The sequence below is a fragment of the Sparus aurata genome, chromosome 7 (assembly GCF_900880675.1).
Source record: "Sparus aurata chromosome 7, fSpaAur1.1, whole genome shotgun sequence".
Taxonomy (NCBI): domain Eukaryota; kingdom Metazoa; phylum Chordata; class Actinopteri; order Spariformes; family Sparidae; genus Sparus; species Sparus aurata.
In genome coordinates, this window is record NC_044193.1 from 23,765,879 (window position 1) to 23,788,266 (window position 22,388).

General features: G+C 40.2%; 2 protein-coding genes and 1 long non-coding RNA gene across 5 annotated transcripts; 1 reads left to right on the forward strand and 2 right to left on the reverse strand.

The window, feature by feature from the left end:
* Nucleotides 1-6,174: 6,174 nt before the first annotated feature.
* On the reverse strand, nt 6,175-17,542 carry impdh2 (IMP (inosine 5'-monophosphate) dehydrogenase 2). 2 transcript variants are annotated; one of them, XM_030423776.1, is made up of 15 exons: nt 17,081-17,542; nt 15,102-15,150; nt 14,726-14,827; nt 14,534-14,608; nt 13,461-13,667; nt 13,275-13,362; nt 12,919-13,118; nt 12,415-12,505; nt 12,121-12,216; nt 11,191-11,262; nt 8,304-8,447; nt 7,993-8,137; nt 7,292-7,435; nt 6,807-6,890; nt 6,175-6,591 (listed from the first exon to the last, which is right to left on the reverse strand). In XM_030423776.1, the coding sequence occupies exons 1-15, from the start codon at nt 17,176-17,178 to the stop codon at nt 6,570-6,572; spliced, it is 1,617 nt and encodes a 538-aa protein (XP_030279636.1). In that variant the 5' UTR covers nt 17,179-17,542; the 3' UTR covers nt 6,175-6,569. The 2 variants fall into 2 exon arrangements, with proteins under 2 accessions (XP_030279636.1, XP_030279637.1); XM_030423777.1 differs by lacking the exon at nt 11,191-11,262.
* A 53-nt stretch (nt 17,543-17,595) lies between these two features.
* LOC115584507 (uncharacterized) lies at nt 17,596-20,793 on the forward strand. Of its 2 annotated transcripts, none has more exons than XM_030421968.1 (6): nt 17,596-17,866; nt 18,116-18,989; nt 19,114-19,288; nt 19,495-19,588; nt 20,074-20,263; nt 20,413-20,793. In XM_030421968.1, exons 1-5 carry the CDS (start codon nt 17,662-17,664, stop codon nt 20,259-20,261), a joined length of 1,536 nt encoding a protein of 511 aa, XP_030277828.1. In that variant the 5' UTR covers nt 17,596-17,661; the 3' UTR covers nt 20,262-20,263; nt 20,413-20,793. The 2 variants fall into 2 exon arrangements, with proteins under 2 accessions (XP_030277828.1, XP_030277827.1); XM_030421967.1 differs by having other exon boundaries at nt 17,597-17,866; nt 19,438-19,588.
* On the reverse strand, nt 19,409-21,541 carry LOC115584509 (uncharacterized). The gene is made up of 3 exons (XR_003984549.1): nt 21,175-21,541; nt 20,846-21,028; nt 19,409-20,147 (listed from the first exon to the last, which is right to left on the reverse strand). It is a non-coding gene; the product is annotated as an uncharacterized LOC115584509 (long non-coding RNA).
* Nucleotides 21,542-22,388: the final 847 nt, after the last annotated feature.

Here is a 22,388-nt window from a genome sequence, read left to right on the forward strand (position 1 = left end):
AATCTGTGCACTGGAAAGAAAATGTCAGATGAGTGGAACACTGGATGTTGAAGTTTTGTTGCTGTTTTAAATTGAGCCAAGTTTTTTGATTAATCAAAAACTAAACCTTTCACTTTTATTCCTTGTCTCAACAGGATTACAGTATAGTAGGATTTTGGTGTAACCTAAAACAAGACAAAAACAACCCATCCGATCAACATCTCAAAGTGTAAATCGTTTTTTATTTTATCATTGTTATAATGATTTTTGATTTTGGGATTCTGCAGCGCAATTTAGACACTGCAGCTCACAGTTTCTGTATTTATGTAAACCATAAGTACATTCACCTAAATTCTGCAACTAATAAAAACTTAGAATAGGACAGGTTTTAAGGATCAATACCCCTTAAAAGTCAAACACTGGTATCATTATCAGCCTGTTCTACACTAACATGCCTAGAACTTACCGCTCCTTTTTGCTATACAAGTGTGTGTGTGTGTATATATGTATATGTATGTATATGTATATATATATGTGTGTATATGTGTATATATATATATATATATATATATATATATATATATATATATATATATATATATATATATATATATATATATATATATATATATATATATATATATATATATATATATATATATATATATATATATATATATATATATATATATATATATGAAATCAAGGAAACATAAAACAAATAAGAAAACAATAACATTTTGAGAAAGCCTTAAAAGAAGATTTAGAAAGATTACCCCAACTGAAAAACATCCACTTTTCTGCAAGTCCATACTGCAGCAGGGAATGCGCACCTATCACTTACAGTATCACTCTACGTCTTGAAAAACCTGTTGGTTATCAACTGAAAGGAAAGCCAAGCGAGGCACGAGAGGTCAGCTCGACAAGGAAGAGCTGATAGAGCGATAAAGGGAAGGAGCGAGTTTTAGAGAAAAAAATTAAGGAAGAGATTTGCGCGGCAGGACTCTCCCTGTAGAGTTTAAAATATCTTTTTTACACCCTGACTTAAGGCTGCATCCATTACTCATGTCCTGAAAAGCTTCAGAAACCTTGAAAAAAAAAAATGGGAACTAGACCCTGAAAGAAAAGAGGCAGTTGGTGAAATAGATATAACAGAGGCTTGCTTTCACTTTGTCATCTGTACTTCAAGTTTAATAAGAAAGCCCGGAAGACAAAAAAAATTGGAAACAAACACATTCAAGATGAGCTGTCATAGATTTTATGAGAAGAATGTGAGGACAAAAATTAAAAGTAATAAGTCAAAGAAGGAGAGAGGGAGAGAGAGAGAGAGAAAGGTGGAGTGGGGACACAGCAAACAGAGTGACAGCAAAGTGAAAGTAATCCAGGAGCTGCCAGAAACACTTCAAGAATCACAAAGAATGATTCACGGTCATGACACAGTTTGAAAAAAATAGTGTAAAAAGATTCTCACCAACGTCCCAGAGCAGTGTGTGTCCTCCTCTGTGGACCCGTCTGCCAGCAGCTCACAGTCCAAACTTCCTCTTTAAATACTCTAGAGATTCATTTCACTTTCACTTCTCCCGATCTCACAAAACTCCTCCTTTCCTTCCTCTCTCCACTCCCTCATCAGCTCCTCTCCCCGGCTGGACACCAACAAACAGCTGCCGTCCTGCTTTTTCTACCAAACTGTCTTCAGCTTGAGCTCCTTTCTTTGTGAAGGAGAAAAGCAGTTGAGGGTCATGTGAAGTTGGATTTCTCGTCTCTTTCAGTTTATTAATTCAACCCGTACTGATTAGGCACTATTTGAATTCAAGCTTTTCATATATGATGAGGGATTTATGTTTTCATGTTTAAATATCTTAGAGACCCACAAGTGTAAAGAGTAAAATCATTCATGGTGTCGTACGTATGAACAGCTTGACTGAGCTGAAAGTGAGCGGTCTCTTTTCTATGTGTGGCCATTTCACAGTTGGAACATGACTGTCCTCGTTTACATCAAGATTAAAATCAATTTACATTTCATAAAGGATCAATTCACTCTAAAGGTATTTTATACATGTTTATATATTTGGTTTGTTTTGCACTCGTTAAGGTTCTGACATTTAAAAATAGAAACAAATGACAAAACATCCCAGTGTATGAAATATTCAATCCCAAGAAAAAAAAAATCTTTGTATGAAAACTGCCGGACACTGTTTCTAATAAGAGAGATTTTGTCTACATGTCATTTTTCAGCGCTATGAGCAAAGATGACAGATTCCGTCTCAACGCTGGACATATAAAAAAAGATCTGTGTGTGGCAAGATGGCATCGGAGGTGAGTGTGAAATCATAATAATGATATAGATTATAAAATAATTTGTTATGGGATATTATTCCTTATATCAGAATCAGAAATTCCTTTATTAGTCCCGCAACAGGGGAAACGTGTGTCACAGCAGCTGAAGGACAGTTTAATATTGCAATCAACGATAATAACAGTAAAAAATGAACAATATATGTAAAAAGGTAAGAAGAGCTAGAGCAAACTATACTTTCTCATGAACAGATGTGTAGATGTATAATTATTTTGAAAAACAAAGTTAACAAACATCAGTTCTAAATTTAAAAAGCAGCACATTCAAATCCACAATTAACACCATTAAAAAGAGCAGAATAAAAGATAAAAATCTATATACAAATAAAAATGTAAATATTCAATTAATCAAAATAGTAATGATTGAGTTTTTGAGACTTTTTTGGAAATCGCTTGAAAACAATATGTTTTTGATGTGGAATTAAATCTGCCAGGCTTTTTACATTCCTCAAGCAGTGTGTTCCAGCGCTGTGCTGTGTGTTGACTAAAAGCCACTTCTGTGTTTAGATCTCTGGGCACAACTCGTAGAAGCGGGAAACAGAGAATTGAAGTGAAGAAGTTAATAAATAGGAATTAATTATAATATATAGAAAAATAATAAAATATAATGAGGTAGTCTGGTGTACAGTACTGATGAGATTAATGATTGTGATGTAGACAGGTCGTAGTGAATGTCTGATGGACAGGGTGTAAATGATGCACATAAAGATATAGCCTGCACTGTGATGGTGTAACAGCTTTAAGACAGTGTTTCTTAATTAATATATGTATAATTTAATCGTTTTATTGTTGAAATTAATGTTAAATTCCCTGTTATTTTAATTGTTAATGTAAAGTGAATGTAAACCACCCCTTATAATTGGCAGCAGTAGTAGTTTTAGTAGTGCTGGTATAGAGATAGTTGTTCCTGACACACTGATCATGGCGGTGACGGCAGTGGGTCCCAGTACGCTTTAATTTGGTGACCTGCATGTGAAAATATATAAAATGGGTTTAATCTAGTTGAAAAGTGAGTTTTTAGACATGTAGATTACAGAACTTTGGTTTCAGCAGCATTTCAATTATACATTTCAATTGTAAGTAAGGACCTGCTTATCATTGAAATATGAATACATTGAAACAGGAGTTGTACGCACACAAGACACTTTAAAGAATTGTAAATGTCTCAGTCTAATCACATGTAAAAACCCTGATCTTTCCGTTGAGCTAATTGATTCTGTAATGTGACTCCCTCCCTGTGTGTTAATTGGAAACATCTGCAGCCACATGATGGATGATGTGAGACAGGTGTGACCAACAGAGTGTGACGACAGGAGTCCCATCGGCCCGTCTGGGTTTCAGGCCTGGAAAGTCCGGTGGATTCTGCCATGGAGTACCTGATCCTCCCTGGAGACCTCCTCCAGCAGGCAGGAGGAAGGCGAGGTCCTGTAAGGTGGAGAGAGAAGGTGGCTGCTTGTCGTCCGATGGAGGAAACCTGGCCATCACTCCCACGCTTTGTCCTTGGAGGTACTTTAGATATTAACAGCTCAGCAGTTATGCAGTGTGTTGGGACTGAGTAGACTGGCAGACAAACGACTACGTCTCTAAAGTAAAAATAAATGGAACATCGTAATGTTTCTGCGAATCATTCCCAACTCATCGCTGAACTACAATCCAAAAGCGTCAGTATTTGATGAGTTGGGACCTTTTTTTAAAAGCAAAATAAATCAAATGCATGCAAGTAAATTCGACTGTTTTCAGTGTAAAACATTTGTCATAGTTAAAGATCAATGTATTGCTAAAAATAAACTGAGGTGTAGTGTAGCAGAGATTGTTTTAGACAGTGCACTGTAGTTTAACGGAACATGTAAAAGTAAAAATGTGTCAACAGTCAAAAAACAATTTAAGAGGTGAAAACGTTCACCTTCACATTCAAACATTTTTCTCAGGCACCATTTCCCTAACATGTCTTTTTTTTCTTTTTAGCAGAAAGAAAAAAACATCCAAAATACAAATTTAGGTGTTTAATTTTGTTCAGATTTCTGTTCTGGATGTTTATACAAATTCACTTAATTGGACACATTTAAACTTACAATATTAGAGAAGTTGTAAAACAAAAAATACATAATTAACTGTAACTGAGTAACTGGGATGTTTCATGGGGATAACTATTTAAAACATTTACCCTATTCACCACTTTGTCTAAAAGTGTAGGGAAATTTACAAGACACATCTTTAAATGTGCACTATGTCACTTTTTTAGTGACAATTGTTGTCATAATTCTATATTGTTGAACTCTCGATGGGTTAGGTGCTGTTTTTGTTCTCACTCTACCATAACTCAAAGTAGAGGCTTACAAATACAAATGTTAACATGTAGCTGCTATTCTGTGTATCAGAAGGCCAGTAAAAAAAAGTCACTAAAAAAAGTCACATAATGCACCTTTAAAGGCTGTTTTTCTTTGATTCTGAGACAAAAATCTCCACTTAAGAAGCGATAACATGAACCAACCTTTCTTTTTTCATTTCTTATCTACACAGTCTCTCATCCACAGCCTGAATTATAAATCATTTTATTCTTAAAAACATGCTGAAATATTTTTTTATGTTTGCTGACAGTATTTACTAATTTGTGGTTTTAAGTAAAAAACTGACTGTTTTGGACATGTTTGCAAATTGGAGCAAATGTCTTGTTTAATGTTTTAGAAAACTTAGAAAAATAATTGTCCTAGTGTGAGGAATCAACTGGGGATATTTAATGGTGATATTAATTAAATCTTTTCACCCTATCCAGCTGTACCCTGCGACCTCCGTCAACTGTTACTAACTGGAGAACAGTAATTGTTAAGATTGTATTTATTGGGCTTAAAATGTCAGTTTTTGCAGCCTTTTATGAAATATCTCAACATATGTTGTGATTTACTACCACAATATTTTTTTTTCATGAAACTGGGAAATTATGGGACCTAAAACAATGAAAATGTATCTTTACAGTACCTGTAGTTTGTCTGAAACTGAAGAAGTCAGTGCTATATCTGTTAGATCTGCTTTCAGGAATAATTCTTAATGTTTAATCAGTGTTGTAGGCTATCCAAAAGACATACTTGAATAAAAGTAAAGCTATTGTGCAAAAATATTCTTTTGGTAAAATTGGAAGTCATCCATAGAAACAGTACTCGAGTAAATGTCTTAAAGTACCTGATATTAAATAGACTGAAGTATCACTTTAATCGTTTAAACAAGTCACTTTCTGGAAAGAAGGTATATTTAAGACACAAGTAAATTATACATGTATTGTATTGCAAATATCTACATATATACTGATCCAATGTTCTTTTTCTACTTATTGTCTCTTTTTAACTGATTACTTAATAAATACATTCATATACAAAAGCACTTTGGTATTAAATTAGTTATTGGATAAATACAGTGGAGTAGATGTATACATTAGTAGAAAAGGATATTACTCAAGCCCAACTACCTTAAATTTCTACTTGAGTAAATGTACTTTGTCATTTTCTATCACTGTCTAATCAATGTCCAAATGATTAACAAACTAAATGTACTGTAGTCACATCTCCTCACAAACTGGAAGTTAAACGATGGGATTTTCTCTTTCAGGTCAACAGAAACTTGTGGTTGTTGAGGTGACTGTTTCTCATAAGGCAAGCTGCAGCATGTCATCTCAGGATATGCTTCCCCCTATGCAGGTAACATGAGAATCCACCAATATTAACTTGCATCAGCTGAGAAATTTTCTCCACATTGTCTTAAGAATCCTGTTAAGTTTTTCTCTGAAACACTGGATCTAGTAGTTTGAGGAAAGATTATCACAAACCTTTACAAACGGATGACAATGGCTCGTGGAAAAACACATAAGCTTTATTCTTGGACAACTTTTTTGCGTTTTAAATGGACACACCAGACTTTTTTTTTTTTTTTAATCACGACATGAAAGGCATTGGAGGACTCAATCACACGTGCACTGATTGATAAATGCTCAGTTCCCCTCCGTCACACACACACAAACAGCTATACTTAACACAGATGCATAGATGACACTGGCAGGAAGACTGATGGATCCTTGGAAGAGTACAGTGTGGATGTGTGTGAGCTTATCTTTGAATTTGTATGAGAACTTAGTGGTGCGCATGTCGAGTTTAAATGGAAGAGGGCCTAGCAAGTTCAGTAGTGTGTTTGCATAATGTGTCTGTTGGAAGGATTCTCCATCTGCAGGCTGATTGGCTGGCTTCTTCTCAAAACAGACGTTTCTCATAACTGTGGAAGAAAGGAGAGAGTCAGCGAGGAGAGCATCACACACTGATCCATGAGGTTTCCTGTTAAGACACAATGGACGCGCTAAAGAGGAAGTCTGGTTTGACCGGGGGCGAGACGTGAAACTATTAACTGAACTTTAAAGATGAAATAGGAAACCAAACGGAAAAACAAAGTTGAATCTTGTTTGAGTTGAGAGTGTTACATTCCCCGTGTACCTGTGCAGGCTGTGGACTCCGCCCTCCATCTGAGCAGACGCTGTTCTCTTTTCAAATTTCAGATCTCCAGAGTACATCATGGCTCTGCAGGGAGAGAGGATAGTGTAACGAGTGAGTGGGAAAGCGCCACGTCAGAGGCTGTGTCCCAAATCAACACAAACTGTCATAGTATACTGTTAGAATTTTAAAACATTTATATATTAAATTTCCCATTTTATACCAACCCTTTATAAATAATGGCCACTTGAGTGTACTTTAACCATTTTTCTGACACAAGTTATGAGTCTTTATAATCTTAATAAGTACTGTATTGTCACAGAATTATAACCCTCCACTTTTATTCTGAAGGCTAGATTGAAGTCTTAGTATCAAGATAATATCCCCTCACTTTCTGTGCACATTTCCATAGATAATTTTTTTCTGTTTACCCATAAATGGCTCAGTGAATGCAGACTCACATCAGTATGTGTCTGCCTGAGTTTTACCTGAGCTGTGTTAGACTCTTGGCTCCGATATCCTGACAGGAGTGCTGAATACCGGCCAAAAGGTATGGAACGAACTTGTGGATGGAGCCTTTGTCCTGCACCGCTCCAGAGACACCCTGAGCAACTTTAATCTTATCACACTCACTGTGGGGAGAGAGGTGGGGGGGAAAGAGATTAGTGACATAGAGAGAGTGCACTTTAAATGTCAGTGTGATGCCACCTTGTGGCAAAAGATCTGAATCATAAGTTGAATACATTAAAACACTTTGTCTTTTTGACACTCTTTCCCTTCTGTGTGTGTGTGTGTGTGTGTGTGTGTGTGTGTGTGTGTGTGTGTGTGTGTGTGTGTAAAATAAAATTAAACATTTATATTGACTAAAATGTCTGCCATTGTTCTTTTCTGATGGGATCATCACTTCCTACCACCAACCCATGAGGAAGTTATCGCCAACGCACTTAAAACCACTGAAAACTGAAAAAGGAAGATGTGTTGTCATCTGGGAAAAACTGGCAAACACTTGACTGAAGGCATGCTCACGAGACAAGGTTATACTGTGTAAGGAGGGAACCAGCATACTTCTTTTTCTTCTCCTGCACGGTACGAGTGAGACCCTTGTGTTCAGTCACTTCTGGGGTGCTGTATCCTCACTATAAACCCTGCTCAATCTGAACAATGCAGTCTGTTTTCTGTGTTTCTGTACCTGAAGTATCTGGTCTGGGAGCCCAGGTTTTTGTCCATGGCATCCAGGGAACCCATGCCACGGTACTTCTTCAGCCGGATGCCATCAGAGAAGAAATATTCACCAGGGGCTTCACTGGTGGCAGCCAGCAGAGAGCCCATCATCACTGGAAAAAATAAGAGTAGGTAATGAGTGGAAGTTAAGCAAAAGGCTGGAAACTAATCTTATAACATACGGATTGTGTAGTCAAACCTGAAATAAATTTCATTTCAGTTTTAAACGCAATTCAATACAATGGAGGGGGATTTCAATTAGCTTGTGGCTCTCCATACCTGTGGACGCTCCCAGTGCCAGGGCTTTGGCAATGTGGCCGACAGTCTGTATGCCGCCATCAGCGATGACCGGCACGCCGAAACGCCTGGCGTACTCTGATACTTTATAGACAGCTGTGGCCTGGGGTCTGCCGCACGCCAGCACTGACAGGAGGTAGAGAAGAGACAGAAGAAGATTAAATGATGTGAGAAAATTAGCACAGTCGTAGTCAGCCTTCATGTTTCTATTCTCATGACTGCTAGCTATAAAATCTTGTACCAATCCTTCACCTAAAAGAGTAATCGTCCCAAGTTTGCAGGATGCTCACGACAAAGATTTGCATAGTCGTGGATTAAAATATTGGTGTTTTTTATTTTTACCAGCCAATTATTCCATATCATCATTAAATGTTTTCAGGAACGTGGTACTCCGATACTTGCACTCCTCTTTTCTGTCTTCGAGTGTTGGCCAAGTATGAATTTAACATAAATATTAATGGCCTTTGGATCCAGGAAACATCAGCTGGCTCATAATTGGATTAACTGACATCAAAAATGTCCCAACTGTGTTCAGTCTTGATGGGCATGCATGGTGGAAAGTCCCTGTCATTCAAGTGATGTTTAAAAAAAAACATCACACACAGTGAACGAGCCAACAGGGTGGAAACATGACTCTTATCATGTTTGTTTAAGAAAACAGAATAGGGAAGTTAAACTTGTCACATCAGCAGATTATTACAACACTGCACTGAGACTCCACAACAGACTCGTATAACACAAGTTGTCTGTTCAGCTGAACTCTGCTAATCAATTGATTTCTAATCACATCTCTACGGTTATTACTAATCTTTTCACATCATCAAGTTCAGGACAATGACGGTTGTTTATACTAGGTGCAGAAAAAGAGAAACATTCCAGTTCCTTTTTACACTACTAGTTGTTCTGCTTCTTGGGGACTGTGGGATGCACGGTACTTACCAATCTAACCCTAATTATCCTGCTATGTACTGATGGCCATGATCTAAGACGGGACATGTAAAGGGGCTCTATGTATGATTTATTTTAAAAGAATCCTATGATTTCAGTCCGTCAGCACAGATTAACACTCAATTTTGGGGGCATATTTGTTACAGCGTAACCAAGCAAACTCATGTTGTAGGTAAACATCAGTCAGCAATATGAAGCCAGTGCTGAAATGGTGGACCAATATCAGTGAAGTCTACTGTACAGATTATTAAAGAATGAGACTACATTGAATGACAATTTGCTAAATAAAAACATCCAGCCATAAATAGAGTCAAAGACTGGTCAGATTTCATAAAAATCTTTAGGATTGTAAAAGTGATATTGAACAACAGCAGTTGAAGGGCAACTTGAGTGTAATCTCGGCTTCATAATTATATTTAGAAAATCTGCTGTTGCATGGGTCTCGTGTATGAAAACGTAATGAAAAAAACAAAACACCAAACTGGAGGGAATAGAAACACTTCATCCTCAGCTGCTCAAACTACACACAGCAGCTGAGCACTGAAACGTCGTCTCGTATAGCCATGCTACAAATCAAAAGGTTTCTCACGTGTGTGTGCAGCAAACACAGCTGGCAGCACATTTTACGTCAGCTCTGTGCAGGCATGCAACTGCATGTCTGAATGCAGACTGAATGTGATGTGTTGACAGATTAGAATATGGCGCAATAAGCTGAACTAAAGACTACATTTATCAAGGCCGATTCATCCTTGAAGGGCTTGCAGTAAACAGTTGCCAGGTTGCCAATGGCAACTATTGTGAGAAACTGGCAACCAATACTTGGCCTTTGGCTGCAGTCAGTGGAATCCACATTATAACAGAAAGGTGGCACACCCACTAACGGACAATCATGAGGTGATTACAAAGGCTATGTTCAGACCACCACCCCAAATACATTTTTGGGCAAATCCACATTTATTTTAGTTTGGGTAGAAAAACCCACATCAAATGTGATTTTTTGCAAATCGGACCTGGGCCGCTCCTATCAGATTTGACAGTGTGTTTTGTGTTACTCGCCGTGGGACACTTAACGGCAACATCAAATCCAGAGAGACAAAGTGCATCCATGAGGCTTGGTGCAGCTGAGCAGAATCCTTAGTGCTACTTGCTGAGCAGTATGCAAGACAACATGGAGAGCAAAAGTCTGTAGACAGTCACGCTGAAATGAAACTGTCTGCAGATATGTTGGTGATGTCTGGATCCAAAAATATCACTTGATCACTTGCAAATAGTAATGTGAACACTCAAGTCTGATTTGAGAGAGAAGTCAGATTTGTCAAAGACACCCAGAGTCTGAAACTCTGCAGCTCTGTGGGTCTTTGTAGTTTAAAGACATGTTTACAATGAGAACACACTGCAGCTAGTCATATTAAAGTATCTTCAGTGCAGTCCTCCCAGTTTGATAACAAGCCTTCAGAATATTCTTCTTACAAGTTACAAGTTACCCTACCTTAATAGAGATGATTTATTATGATTCTATAAAGGCCTGAAACAAAGTCACTGGCTGAAATGTAGCATGGTCTTAACCAGCTCACCAGGTTTCCCACCTCTGCTGAACAGAGACACCCCGTGGCTGCAAGCTATATTACGTCTGCTCCTACACTGTGTGTTAGAAATGGATGAATGCTGTGATTGGCTGACACGATGGTAGTGATGGTGGAAATGATTGACAGATTAGTGAGGACACAGGAACAAGCAAAACCCCAAAACCCCTCAAACCAAACTGAAAACCTACAACCACTAACTCTGCTATGTCTACTGATGCAAAGCAGTTAACCAATCGATGCAGCAGGCTGTGAAGTTGGGGAGGGGGGGCGGTCACACTGTGATAGTGGAGCCAATGGGAGCCCAGCACAAGCCAAAGTTGGCGGGGGGAACTTACTGGAGTATCCCGTAACAGTGGTTGGGGTTTTGGGGCTGTGGAGCTTTATTGCTGGTGGTATACTGAGGGGAGCTGGACGTGGACACGTGGACACGCACACACACACACACACCATACAAACACCGGGATGGGAGGTAGGACAGAGGATTTAACAAAGGGAAAGGAAGAGAAAGTATAGGAGGAGGCAGACAACGAGATGAAGATGACAAACAAAATGAAAAAAAAACGGTAAGCAACACAAAATTAACAAAAACAAATATTTGTGATGATTCAAAAGGAAATCTTGGACAAGATGAAGAGACAAGTCGGAGACAACAAGAAACACTAAGACAAACAATATCTATTGTATACCTCTGAACTGTGTCAAATAAATCACGATTTAGATTTACAGGCCAAACTGGTTTTCACACCAAAACAAGTTAAGGGAACTTAAACCTGGGAACTGACTCACAAAAACCGTAACTGCACAATCTAATCAATTACAGTTTGTCTTTCCAAGTTGTCACAGCAGATCAGGCTTCCGGGATCAGAAATGTCAACACACACACACACAGACACACAGACACAGCACCCGGAGCAAGTCATAGACGCAAAACTATACAAGAGAATTAATAAATGACTGACATGCTCGTCTTTCCATCAGAGCCTCCAGAGGAGTCCACACCACAGAATACAACAATAAATTGTTGAACCATATGATTATTGTGGTGCCATTATTGAGCTGATATCATGTAGTTTGGTCCATACCTGAGGATCAGTCAAGCAACCCAGACAAGTAGCTTTCAACTGCCGAACCAAAGTCAAAAAGACAAACTGTACATCACTTCAATAAGAGTTTCCTTTTCCGCTTTGACTGACAGATTCAATAACCACATCATGGGTGTGAGCAATGCAGGTGGTGTTTGTTGAGTTTGCCAGTCTGTCGCCCACCTTCCTGTGTGATGCAGATGGAGCCGCTGCCCATCCCCACTCTCAGAGCGTCCACTCCTGCATCGATGAGGTTCTTAGCCTGAGCTGCAGTCACCACTACAGCAGACAGAGGGAGACAGAGAGGTTGTTAGAGATGCACACATTGCAGGAATGTAGTCATTATCCTGATGACAAACTTATCTGTCCTTCATCTTTTTTACTAATGATATGAGTTTGATTAATCATTAGCTGGTCAGTCTGTGCATACATACATGGAAACATGGAGTACCTAAATAAAAGGTAAAGATAAGTTACCGTTGCCTCCGATGACCTGTAGGTTTGGATACTTTTCTTTTATATATTTGATCATGTTGATCTGGAAGATTGAGTTGCCCTGAGACGAGTCCTGGAGGTACACAAGCGACACATAACATAGCTATTTACAAAACATCTTTCATTTGGATCTGTACACATCACAGCTGGTAGACAACATCAATATCCTCTCTAATTAACAGAATTAGCGGAGGAAAACTTAAGTGTCCAAATTTTGCCTTGTTGATTTTGATATCCAGTCTGTTGTGTACCAGAGCACCACAATAAATGTTCAGCTACTACTACTACTACTACTACTACTACTACTACTACTACTACTACACTAAATGGAGCCAGCTAACCCATTACAAATCTGTGGAAGAGCCCACTGTCAGTCTGTTCTCCACCAGCAGCTCCATTACTGATTCCTTAGTAATAAAGGTGGCCTGGTCTTCGATGATAAACAACAGTCTCTACCTCTAAAACCTGTGCTAAAACTCTCCTTACCAGTACAACCACATCCACTCCGCTCTGCGCCAGCAGGTCCAACCGGTATTTGTCGTCATTGTGAGTTCCGATGGCGGCGCCACACAGCAGCTGTTTGCGAGAGTCTTTGGAGGCCAGAGGGAAGTCTCTGTTCTTCTTCAGGTCTGTGCGGGCAATGATGGACACCAGGGAGCCCTCCTCATTCACTATGGGCAGTTTACCTGCAGGAGGACAGGAGAAAGGTTAAACATACATTTGCACCTACATTATAGGTTTTATATCATATTTCTTTGACTGACATTATTATCAAAATAAAATGTTTTAATCATACGAGTCATGAATAATTCTTTAGAAAATAAAGTGTACTTCGTCCTCACCTTTCTTACTCCTCTGGAGGATTTCATTGGCTTCTTTAAGTGTCACTCCAGCAGGGGCAACCACAAGATCCTCTAGCTTTGTCATCACCTGTCAAAATAATGACACAGAACATAATAAAGCATGAATAAAGCATTAAGATAACAGTACTTTTAGTTGCCTCTGTCTTATGTCTCAAGTCCACCCACCTCACTCAGTGGCAGGTCGTGGTCCTCCTCCTTCAGGAAGTCGATGTCTCTAGAAGAAATGATGCCCACCAGCTTGCTGCCCATTTTGCCGTCGTCTGTGATGGGGATTCCGCAGAAGCCGTAGCGAGCCTTGGCCTGGAACACGTCCCGTACCCGCTCGTTGGGGCTCATCACCACAGGGTCCGTGATGAAGCCTTGCTCATAACGCTAGGGGAGGGAGGGAGGGAGGGAAGGAGGTGAGGAAAATAAGGAGGGGCAGGAGAAGGACCAGTGGCGTATCGAAAGGAATATCACGGGACAAAAAAAGGAGTAACAGAAGGGAAAAGGGTTTATGGGATTCAGTAAGCGACGGTTTGATAAAGAATATGAAAGCAAATTGGAAATGTTCAAATTTGCTGTCCATGGCTCAACTGAGAAACTTCACATACAATTGTTAAAATTATTTTGTTGTTTGTATTTATGTTATTTATTCAACTAGAATTCTTATTGTCTGTATTATTTATCATAATTTTGTTGTTATGGGCAGGGAGAGGATTGCTGGAGGGCGGGTAGATAATGGGGGCTATAATTGTCTAAGGAAGAAAAATGCACATCGGTAAGTATGTATCATCATAAGTGCAAATCTTGTGCAAAACTGATGTTTTATTTATAAAGCCCAAAATCTGAAATCACATTGTCTCAGTGGACTTGACAATCTGTACAGTGTATGACATCCTCAGCCCTCAGATCCTTTTATTTGAGTGAGGTATTGAATAAAGAAAAAAATAAGGGAATATGCAAGTGTTTTATTGCCTACAGTCTAGAGGAGAGGGGCAAGGGATGCAAGGAAAAAACATGCTTCTATATCTTTCAAAGTGACATCAGCAAATAAAAATTGAGAAAAACAAAGCCAAAGAGAAGCTAATGAGAGATGAAAGGGAAAAAAACATTTTCAAAATGAAGGAAAAAGGAAAACTTAATCACATGAAAGACTCCAGATACTGAAGAATGAAGGGTACAAAAATAAATAAATAACAGAGATATGGAAGTAGAGATGAAGGAATGTAAAGAGAAACTAACACCATCATCACTACCTTGACTTTGCGAACTTCATTGGCCTGGAACTCTGGAGTGCAGTTGTGGTGGATGAAGCCGATACCGCCTGTTAGCTGGAGGAGACAATACATCAGTGTGTGAGTGATGTTATGGCGTGATAATATAATAGACAGCGGGAAAACACTGCAGGAAGTAATAAGGGAAACCGTGTGTTTATGTGTCTTACTTACTGCCATAGCGATGGCCATGTTGGCCTCTGTAACGGTGTCCATGGGAGAGGAGACGAAGGGAGTTTTCATGGTGATCTGTTTGGTGAGCGCTGAGGTCAGGTCCTGGACAGGAAGATATATCAAAGCAGCTTTCAGCAAAAGTTATACAGATGTGCTTTGAAATGAAAACACCAGGTTCAACTATAATTTCTGGGAAGCCATTATTTACTGCTCTGGCATTATGAGCCTAATTCAGGGGAACATTTGTGATGGGAGGAACACATCTGATAATCCCGACTCTCCCCCCGGACATCATCCCAGATTAGTTTAATACCACAACAGCAGTGTTAATCAGATTTTTAATCTTGGTAAATATTTGTCCCTCATCACGACCTACCACTTGCTCCGATGTAAAGTCGATGTAGCCTGGCAGAATCAGGAAGTCGCTGAATGAAAGAAAAGAAAAAATTAAATTAGGATGGCAACAATTTTAATTCATAATCTGGAACCTCACATTCCACAATTGAGAGTTTAAATTTTCAAATCAACACAAGATTGTTAACAACTGCACAGTTTGGAGAGCTAACACTATTTACAGGGCAATGAGTAAACATGTACCTAATAAAACATGTGCGTACTTCACATGTGTGTTACAGTAAAGACAGTAAGCTCTTTGGCTGAATATTTTCCAGTTCAGAGATAGAAAAAGGAAGAAATTCCAGGAAAATTGTAACTTAAACTACTCCGAGCGGGCATACCAGCACCAACATTTCTTTCTCGGGAAGCTTCAAAAGGTGTCACATTACAGTGCGAGTGCATGTGTGAAATGTTTTTGCAGAGAACTTCTTGAATGCCATGCCTGTCCATCCATGTGTCATTAGTTGAGTGAGGCCAAAACAGGTTGTGCTACCATGTGAGATGAGTGACTGTCAGCCATTACAATGTCTTAATACACTGTAAAGAGTGTTTAAACCCATCTGTTAAAACAAGCTGAAGCAGACAATTCTACAGAAAGATGGTTGATTAATTAGTCTCATTCCCGGGTTCATTACGCTTTAGGTTGGCCATCTCATTATTTACCAATAACCTTATTGTGTCATATTGTCCAATCCTTACTGATGTCATGATACAATCAAAGATATGATCCAATAATATTTTACAAGGCAAGGTGTCAACATTGAGTCAGTACATGTCCTTACTATCTGTGCTTTGTTGTATAAAGGACTAGCAGGCAGATGATCTAAATATAGCCAGGGTTCGCACAGTCCCCAATAACAACACAAACCATGTAAGCCAGGACCTAAATTTGAGGCCAGCGTATGTACACAAGGAATGTGTACTCGATTTCATTTCCAAGAAGCTGTCCTTCAGACTATAGACCCACACTCACTGTTTGTTACTTCACCTTCTGGCAATGTGTCATTTAAAAGACGATAACCAATTAAGAGAGTAAATATCAAATTGGTCACTGATGGTTAAAGTACAACCATGTCTGTCTGTGCTGCTGCCAAATGTGATCACCCAGTTAATATAAACACAGGCGTATCAGCTGTATGAACTTTGACACTAAACAGAGGACTGACCAGGGAACTTCTACTCCTGTCCTCTTATATTATTAAGCTGCAAGATCTTTGCAGAAAGGTTTCATCTTATAAATTACATACTAGTATTCATTATATTTAATTAAGACACCACTTTGGGCTCTTGCAGCTTCTATTGGAAATGTGTGCTGCTGGACACTTCACTGACTTACATTAAGTTGAGTTTACATGGTGGGTGTTGTTCAACCTGTGCGGCCAGTGTTGTCTAATGTCTTCTGTAAAACTATAGGAGCTTGCTAAAGTTTGGACAAATAACCTTGGTTATGTCACAATGAGGCATGATGTTGGGTGCACTGTGGGAAATGTGGGATCCAGTGTGTTGGAGCTTGACCTTCTCTAGGGACTAGTTATCCATTTTAAAGTACAACAGCTAAAAGTCTGTTTGAACAGATTATGGATCGATCCAGTCAGTAAACAGGCTTAACCGAAACATGGACCCAGGCTCAGCTGCCAGTTTGCTATTGACTTTTAAGAAATGTATCGTCATCCATTCATGTAATATAGATATTTTAGCTGAAGCGACTTTATAACAGAGTATAACGTTAGCTCGGTCTGACTGAGGCACCAACACGAGTTGTTAGCTGACACACTTTTGTAGCTAACTACTAGCGTTCATCTACGAGTTGACATTAGAGCAGTGGAAACGAGGTAAACACAGACGGTTACTGTGAGCACACAAAGCTAAAAGACCAAACTAGTCGTTTGTTGGCGGTGTTGCTGTGTGCGGCCCGGACAGCCCGGGTCAGAGGAGTGGGGGTGCTCGCGGTGTCTTTACTTGTACGTGAGCCCGTCTCCTCCGTTGAACAGCTGCTGTCCCGTCAGCCCGTCGTCGGGGGTGTAACTGGTCTGCCCGCTGATCAGGTAGTCCGCCATGACGTCCAAGTACCGCTTATCAGTGCTTCAGTCTTTAATAAGAAATAAACCTAACAGCGTGCGGACAGCGTACACAAACACGCACAGGCCCGGGAACAGAGACCGAGAACTTTCTCCTTCAGCCCGGAGCGTCGCTTTCCCTCTGGGTCAGTAACCGTCGTCCTGCTCCGCGAGCAGCCGGGAACACTCCCGTTGTCTGACTGTGTTAGCGACAGAAACCGACCAGAAAGTGTCGGTATGAACACTTTTTGGTTTTATCCTTTCTCGGGCCTTTCTACCAGTCGGAGCTGCGCTTTCATGTTCTTCTTACAACGGCACCCTTCGACACGTGCATAACTCCCGTGTGACAGCGTTTCCGACTCTGACGTCACGTCCGGCCAACCCGCCCCCTTATTTTTAATAGATACAGTCGGCAAGCAAGGGAACGCCCACAAAACGTCACATCCGGTTCGCGCCGAGGGGGAAAACAAACCAGTTTCCACAATGCCCAGGAGCTGCTGTGTGCCCTTTTGCACAACAAATAAGCTAAAGAATCCACACCTAAAGTTTTATATTTTGCCAAACCGAAGCACAGAGCCTAGGAGAAGAACCCGGTGGCTTCAAGCGATCCGTCGGGAGGATGAGTTTGGCCACCTGTGGGATCCAAAATCCAAACATGTGTACGTCTGTAGTCAGCACTTCATTACAGGTATGACAACGTTATTCACACAAAAACAGTGTTAGATTGTTTCGTAGTTAACATGAATGTTCAATTACTAGTTTTAATTGAAGTTAACTACTACGTTAGGCAGGCTACCTTGCCTCGTTACAAAAGCTAACAAGTATACAAAAATACAGCTATGCTAACAACACTGGTGGTAGCTTCCGAGCTTTCTGCAGTTAAAATGTATTTCATTATCTCCCCTTCTCATTTCGTTTGTGAACTGTCTTGCCCTAGGCTTAAAAAACGAGGACATAGCCCACCCAGACTACACACCCTCGCTGTTCCCACATAAAAAGACAAAGTTTCCCAAGTCAGTACTTCAGAGGCTGGAGAGAAGGAGGAAGCGTGAGTGTGTTCAGTCTGCCCAACCAGAATCCCCAACATCAGAGGCCCCAGCACCAGAAGCACTGGCACCACAATCTCCAACATCAGAGGCCCCAGTTCCAGAAGCACCGGCACCACAATCTCCAACATCAGAGGCCCCAGCACCAGAAGCACCGGCACCACAATCCCCAACATCAGAGGCCCAGGCATCAGAACCCCTGGTACCAGAATCCCCAACATCAGAAGCTTTCTTACCTCTTCAGGATTTAGAGAGAAAACAACTTAATGAGGAAATTTATAATTTAAGAAGAGAAAGAGATGAGGCCATGAAAGAGCGAGATGAAGCCATCAGAGAATTGAAGACGTTGAAATTTTCGGTAAACACTGTAAGAGAAAATGACATTAAATGTAAACTCATGACAGGCCTGTCATGGACAGTATTTGACACTCTTCATCAGTACCTGGTACAGTTTGTAAAGGTACAGAAAACATCCAAGCTGTCAACACAAGACCAGCTCTTTATTACTCTGGTGAAACTACGGCAGAACCCCTCAACCGATTTGATGTGTGGAATATTTGACCTGGCACATAGCACTTTCCTTGACGTGTTCTCCCGCTGGTTGGATTTGATGTACGCCAAAATTTCTTTTTTGATTAAATGGCCTGATAGAGAGTGTATCAGAAGCACAGTACCAGCAGAGGTTCTCTTCCAGTACCCTAGAGTGACTGCGATTATCGACTGCTTTGAGATCAGAATTGAACACTCAAAGAAGCTGAAAACAAGGTGAGATGTTTTTCTTTTTGATAGCATGCATAAAGTGTCGGGTTTTTGTAATACTTACCTGGCTGTCTGTGCATATGTACACAATTTATAGATCAGTATAACTAACGACTCTCTCTCCTCACAGAGCAATCACCTACTCCAAATACAAAAACTGGACAACAGTGAAGTACTTCATTGCATGTCACCCATCTGGCTCAATCACATATCTCTCCAAAGGCTGGGGAGGGAGGGCTTCAGATGTGCACATTGTAAGGAACTCGGACTTCTTATCTCAGAAGTTCCACCATTCAGGAGATCAGGTAACAATTTCACTGTGTGCTTTATGAACTGTTTTTTTTTTTTCTAATTTAAGTCTTATTTGTGAATTTATTATTTACCCATAGTTACCATTTTTGAGCTGCTGGTGAAGTAAAGTAGTGTTTTTAAGTATTTGGTATGTTTATTTTAGATATTAGCCGACAGGGGCTTCACTTTGAAGGATGACTTTGCTGTTCTGGGTGCACAGCTCATCACACCGTCTTTCACGAGGGGCCGAAAACAACTGTCAGCCGAAGATGTTGCAAATTCTCGTGTCACTTCGAACATCAGAATTCACATTGGTAAGTATAGAGTCAACAGTCAGATTCATACAGTATGTACATTTGAATGTTTTTGGTATTCCTAGTGTGCTGCATCATCAAATCACTGTTGCTACTTGCCGCTGACATGGTTCACATTTCCCTAACTAAATTAATTAGTGTAACAGTACAGATCCGGGTTAACAGTGCTGAGACGTTATTCAATTAATCACATAAACGAGTACCTGTGTAATCCCTACTTTGTAGATAACATTTTATCTTAAAAACATGTTATTCTATATTTAAATACATTGAACTGTTGTTCACATTTAGAGCAATATCAATAGAACAGGATAACATGAAGTAAACAGGGATCTTTCTTCACTTTAACATGAAAAAGAAACACTAATTATAGGACACAATACAATGATGATATAACGATCAACTGTGCTACTCCTGTGAAACTTAAACATAACAATGTAGACAAACAGCATTTTAACAACAAATATGTGATATTTGGTCTGCAGAGAGGGTAATTGGTGCCCTGAAGAGCCGGTACCACATTCTGGATGGCCCACTTCCTCTGCGCCTGGTGAAGAGACTGCAGGATGAAAGACAGAAGAGAGAAGAGGCCATGATCGACAGAATTGTGCATGTCTGTGCAGCACTAATGAACTTGTCTGGCAGTGTTATGTACAACCGTCACAGAATCTGAGAGTAAGAACAATGTGCAGTGATTTAATAATGAGCATCAGAGAACAATATTTTATATAACAAAGTTGTTCCAATTGTGCCATTTAACAGGTTTCAGTGGAGACATAATAGATCTTTCTAATCCAAACCACCTGTTGTTTGTCTTTCCACAGGTCCCTGAACTGATCTCAGTGCTGCTCTGCTGCTGCACACCCTGTCACCCTGCCTGTGTTGCCTGTCACCCTGCCTCTGTTGCCTGTCACCCTGCCTCTGTTGCCTGATGTTCTGCTGCCACTTGTGTTGCCTGATGGGTCACTCCCTGTGCTGCTTTCGCCTGGACTGTGTTCTGCCTACTTAGCAGAAACATATACAGTGCTTAGCATAAATGAGTACACCCCCTCTGAAAAGTATGTCTGTTTTCATGTTGTAAATAAATGTATAGGCTTTGTGATATTTGATTTTGTACATATAGTCTAGTCTATGTTGATAATGAATGAAATAGCTTTAATATGCTTCAAAATGAATTGGTATAAATAAATATGTAACTGCAGTCACAGTGACTTATTTGTTGCCATTTTTACACTGATAGGAAATTCAACCACCTACCTGTGCATCTTTCAGCTCCTGAAGTTTGTGGAGTATGTGTTGTGACCAAAATGTTTGCATCATATTAATGGCACCACTGATGAAGTCCTCATCTCTTTGTACTCTGAATATCAGGCAGGTCTGAGGAGTCCAAGTGATGAAGTCTGCATACATTCGTTTGGTAACAAACATCTGCATTTGGACCTATCAAATGCAATGCAATCTTCATAACACTAATATTTACATCATAGACAGTATGCCATGTGTGGATAATTATCTTGGATAATTGCACAAAATGTTGCAGACTTATTAGAGGTGTGCATGTATATGCAGGTGAAATATTGAAATACCTGAGTGAAATATGCATGGCTCCTCTTTAAGCTTGTCAGGCTTTCCAGATGTCCTCTTTTGTCCTCAAGCCACTGTTGGTACCCAGTAGAGGTGTCTTGCCCCCACCTGTAAGGACACTTAGCCTCTATAACACCCTCACCACAGCAGTCACAGGAAACATAGCCGTCGCATGAAACCCCCAGGTATGGCATAGTTTGGCAGATGCGGAAGCCAGCCTTTCTGATGACCAGGTTCTGATGTGGTGCATCTACTGGGGCACAGATGTAAATGGTGGAGGACAGGTTGGCTGTGGGACTCCCAGCTCCAAGAGTATATTGGTAAGTGTCAATGGCATCTTGCTCATGGTGTCTCCCCCACTGAATCCAGGGCTTCATTACTGGCCTGTGCCTTTGTTCACATATGGTGTTGATCAGTGACTTGCTAGGATGTTCTGTAGCTGTTAAGACACGGTGGGCTATGGAGCCTGTAATGCGACCAACCCGCTCTTGATGCCATTGCACACAGGATGCCTGATGGATGGTTGCTCTCTCCACATTTTCAATCTCCTCCTCAGTCACCTCATGCTGGCTGAAACACCATGGCTTCTTAAAAGGCCTGGAAAAATCCTTGAAACTATTTAATACCACAGTGTCAGGTGATCTGTCAGCCAGCATAGTGAGGAACTGCTGCTGCTGTGATAAAGAGGCTTTTGGGATAGGGGCTTTCCTTTTCCTTTTTTTTGACGCCTCGTCCTCTGTGTAAAAAGATGTCTCTGCAACAAGGGCAGGCTCAATCTTTTTAACACAGGTCTTGTTCCACTCACAGGCTTTGCTTGTGCATGGCACTTTGTTGATCCCCATGCGGACACACGCCTCTAATTTAAAAAGAACAGCAGCCACATGGGAACAACTTTCACCAAGACTGAAAAGGAAGGAAAAAACATTAGCTCTTTGATCACTAAAGATATTGTGACTAAGATTTTACATATAGGCCTACTGCTTATCCAAAAGAAATGTCACCAGGTGACCGCCTGTTGGCATTTGTTTTGACACCAGGTGGTGACATTTCTTTTGAAAACATTTTGATATATTTGGACGTATTTATGGCACACACACACAAATTAATGAACACATTCACAAACGTACCCTGCCATGCAGTTGCAGTGGGCAGCGATGACAGTACCCTCTCCCTTTACTGCGACCCACGTCTGGTGCGGCTTCTCTGTCACCCTCCA

Coding starts and splice junctions, on each gene's coding strand:
- LOC115584507 (XM_030421967.1), top strand. CDS start 17,662: ATGCCCAGGAGCTGCTGTGTGCCCTTTTGCACAACAAATAAGCTAAAG. Junction 18,990..19,113: donor TCAAAGAAGCTGAAAACAAG/GTGAGATGTTTT, acceptor CTCTCCTCACAG/AGCAATCACCTACTCCAAAT. Junction 19,289..19,437: donor TCCACCATTCAGGAGATCAG/GTAACAATTTCA, acceptor TGTTTATTTTAG/ATATTAGCCGACAGGGGCTT.
- impdh2 (XM_030423776.1), bottom strand. CDS start 17,178: ATGGCGGACTACCTGATCAGCGGGCAGACCAGTTACACCCCCGACGAC. Junction 14,828..15,101: donor ACTTTACATCGGAGCAAGTG/GTAGGTCGTGAT, acceptor CTTCCTGTCCAG/GACCTGACCTCAGCGCTCAC. Junction 8,448..11,190: donor CACTGTTACGGGATACTCCA/GTAAGTTCCCCC, acceptor ACCTCCTGTCAG/TGCTGGCGTGCGGCAGACCC.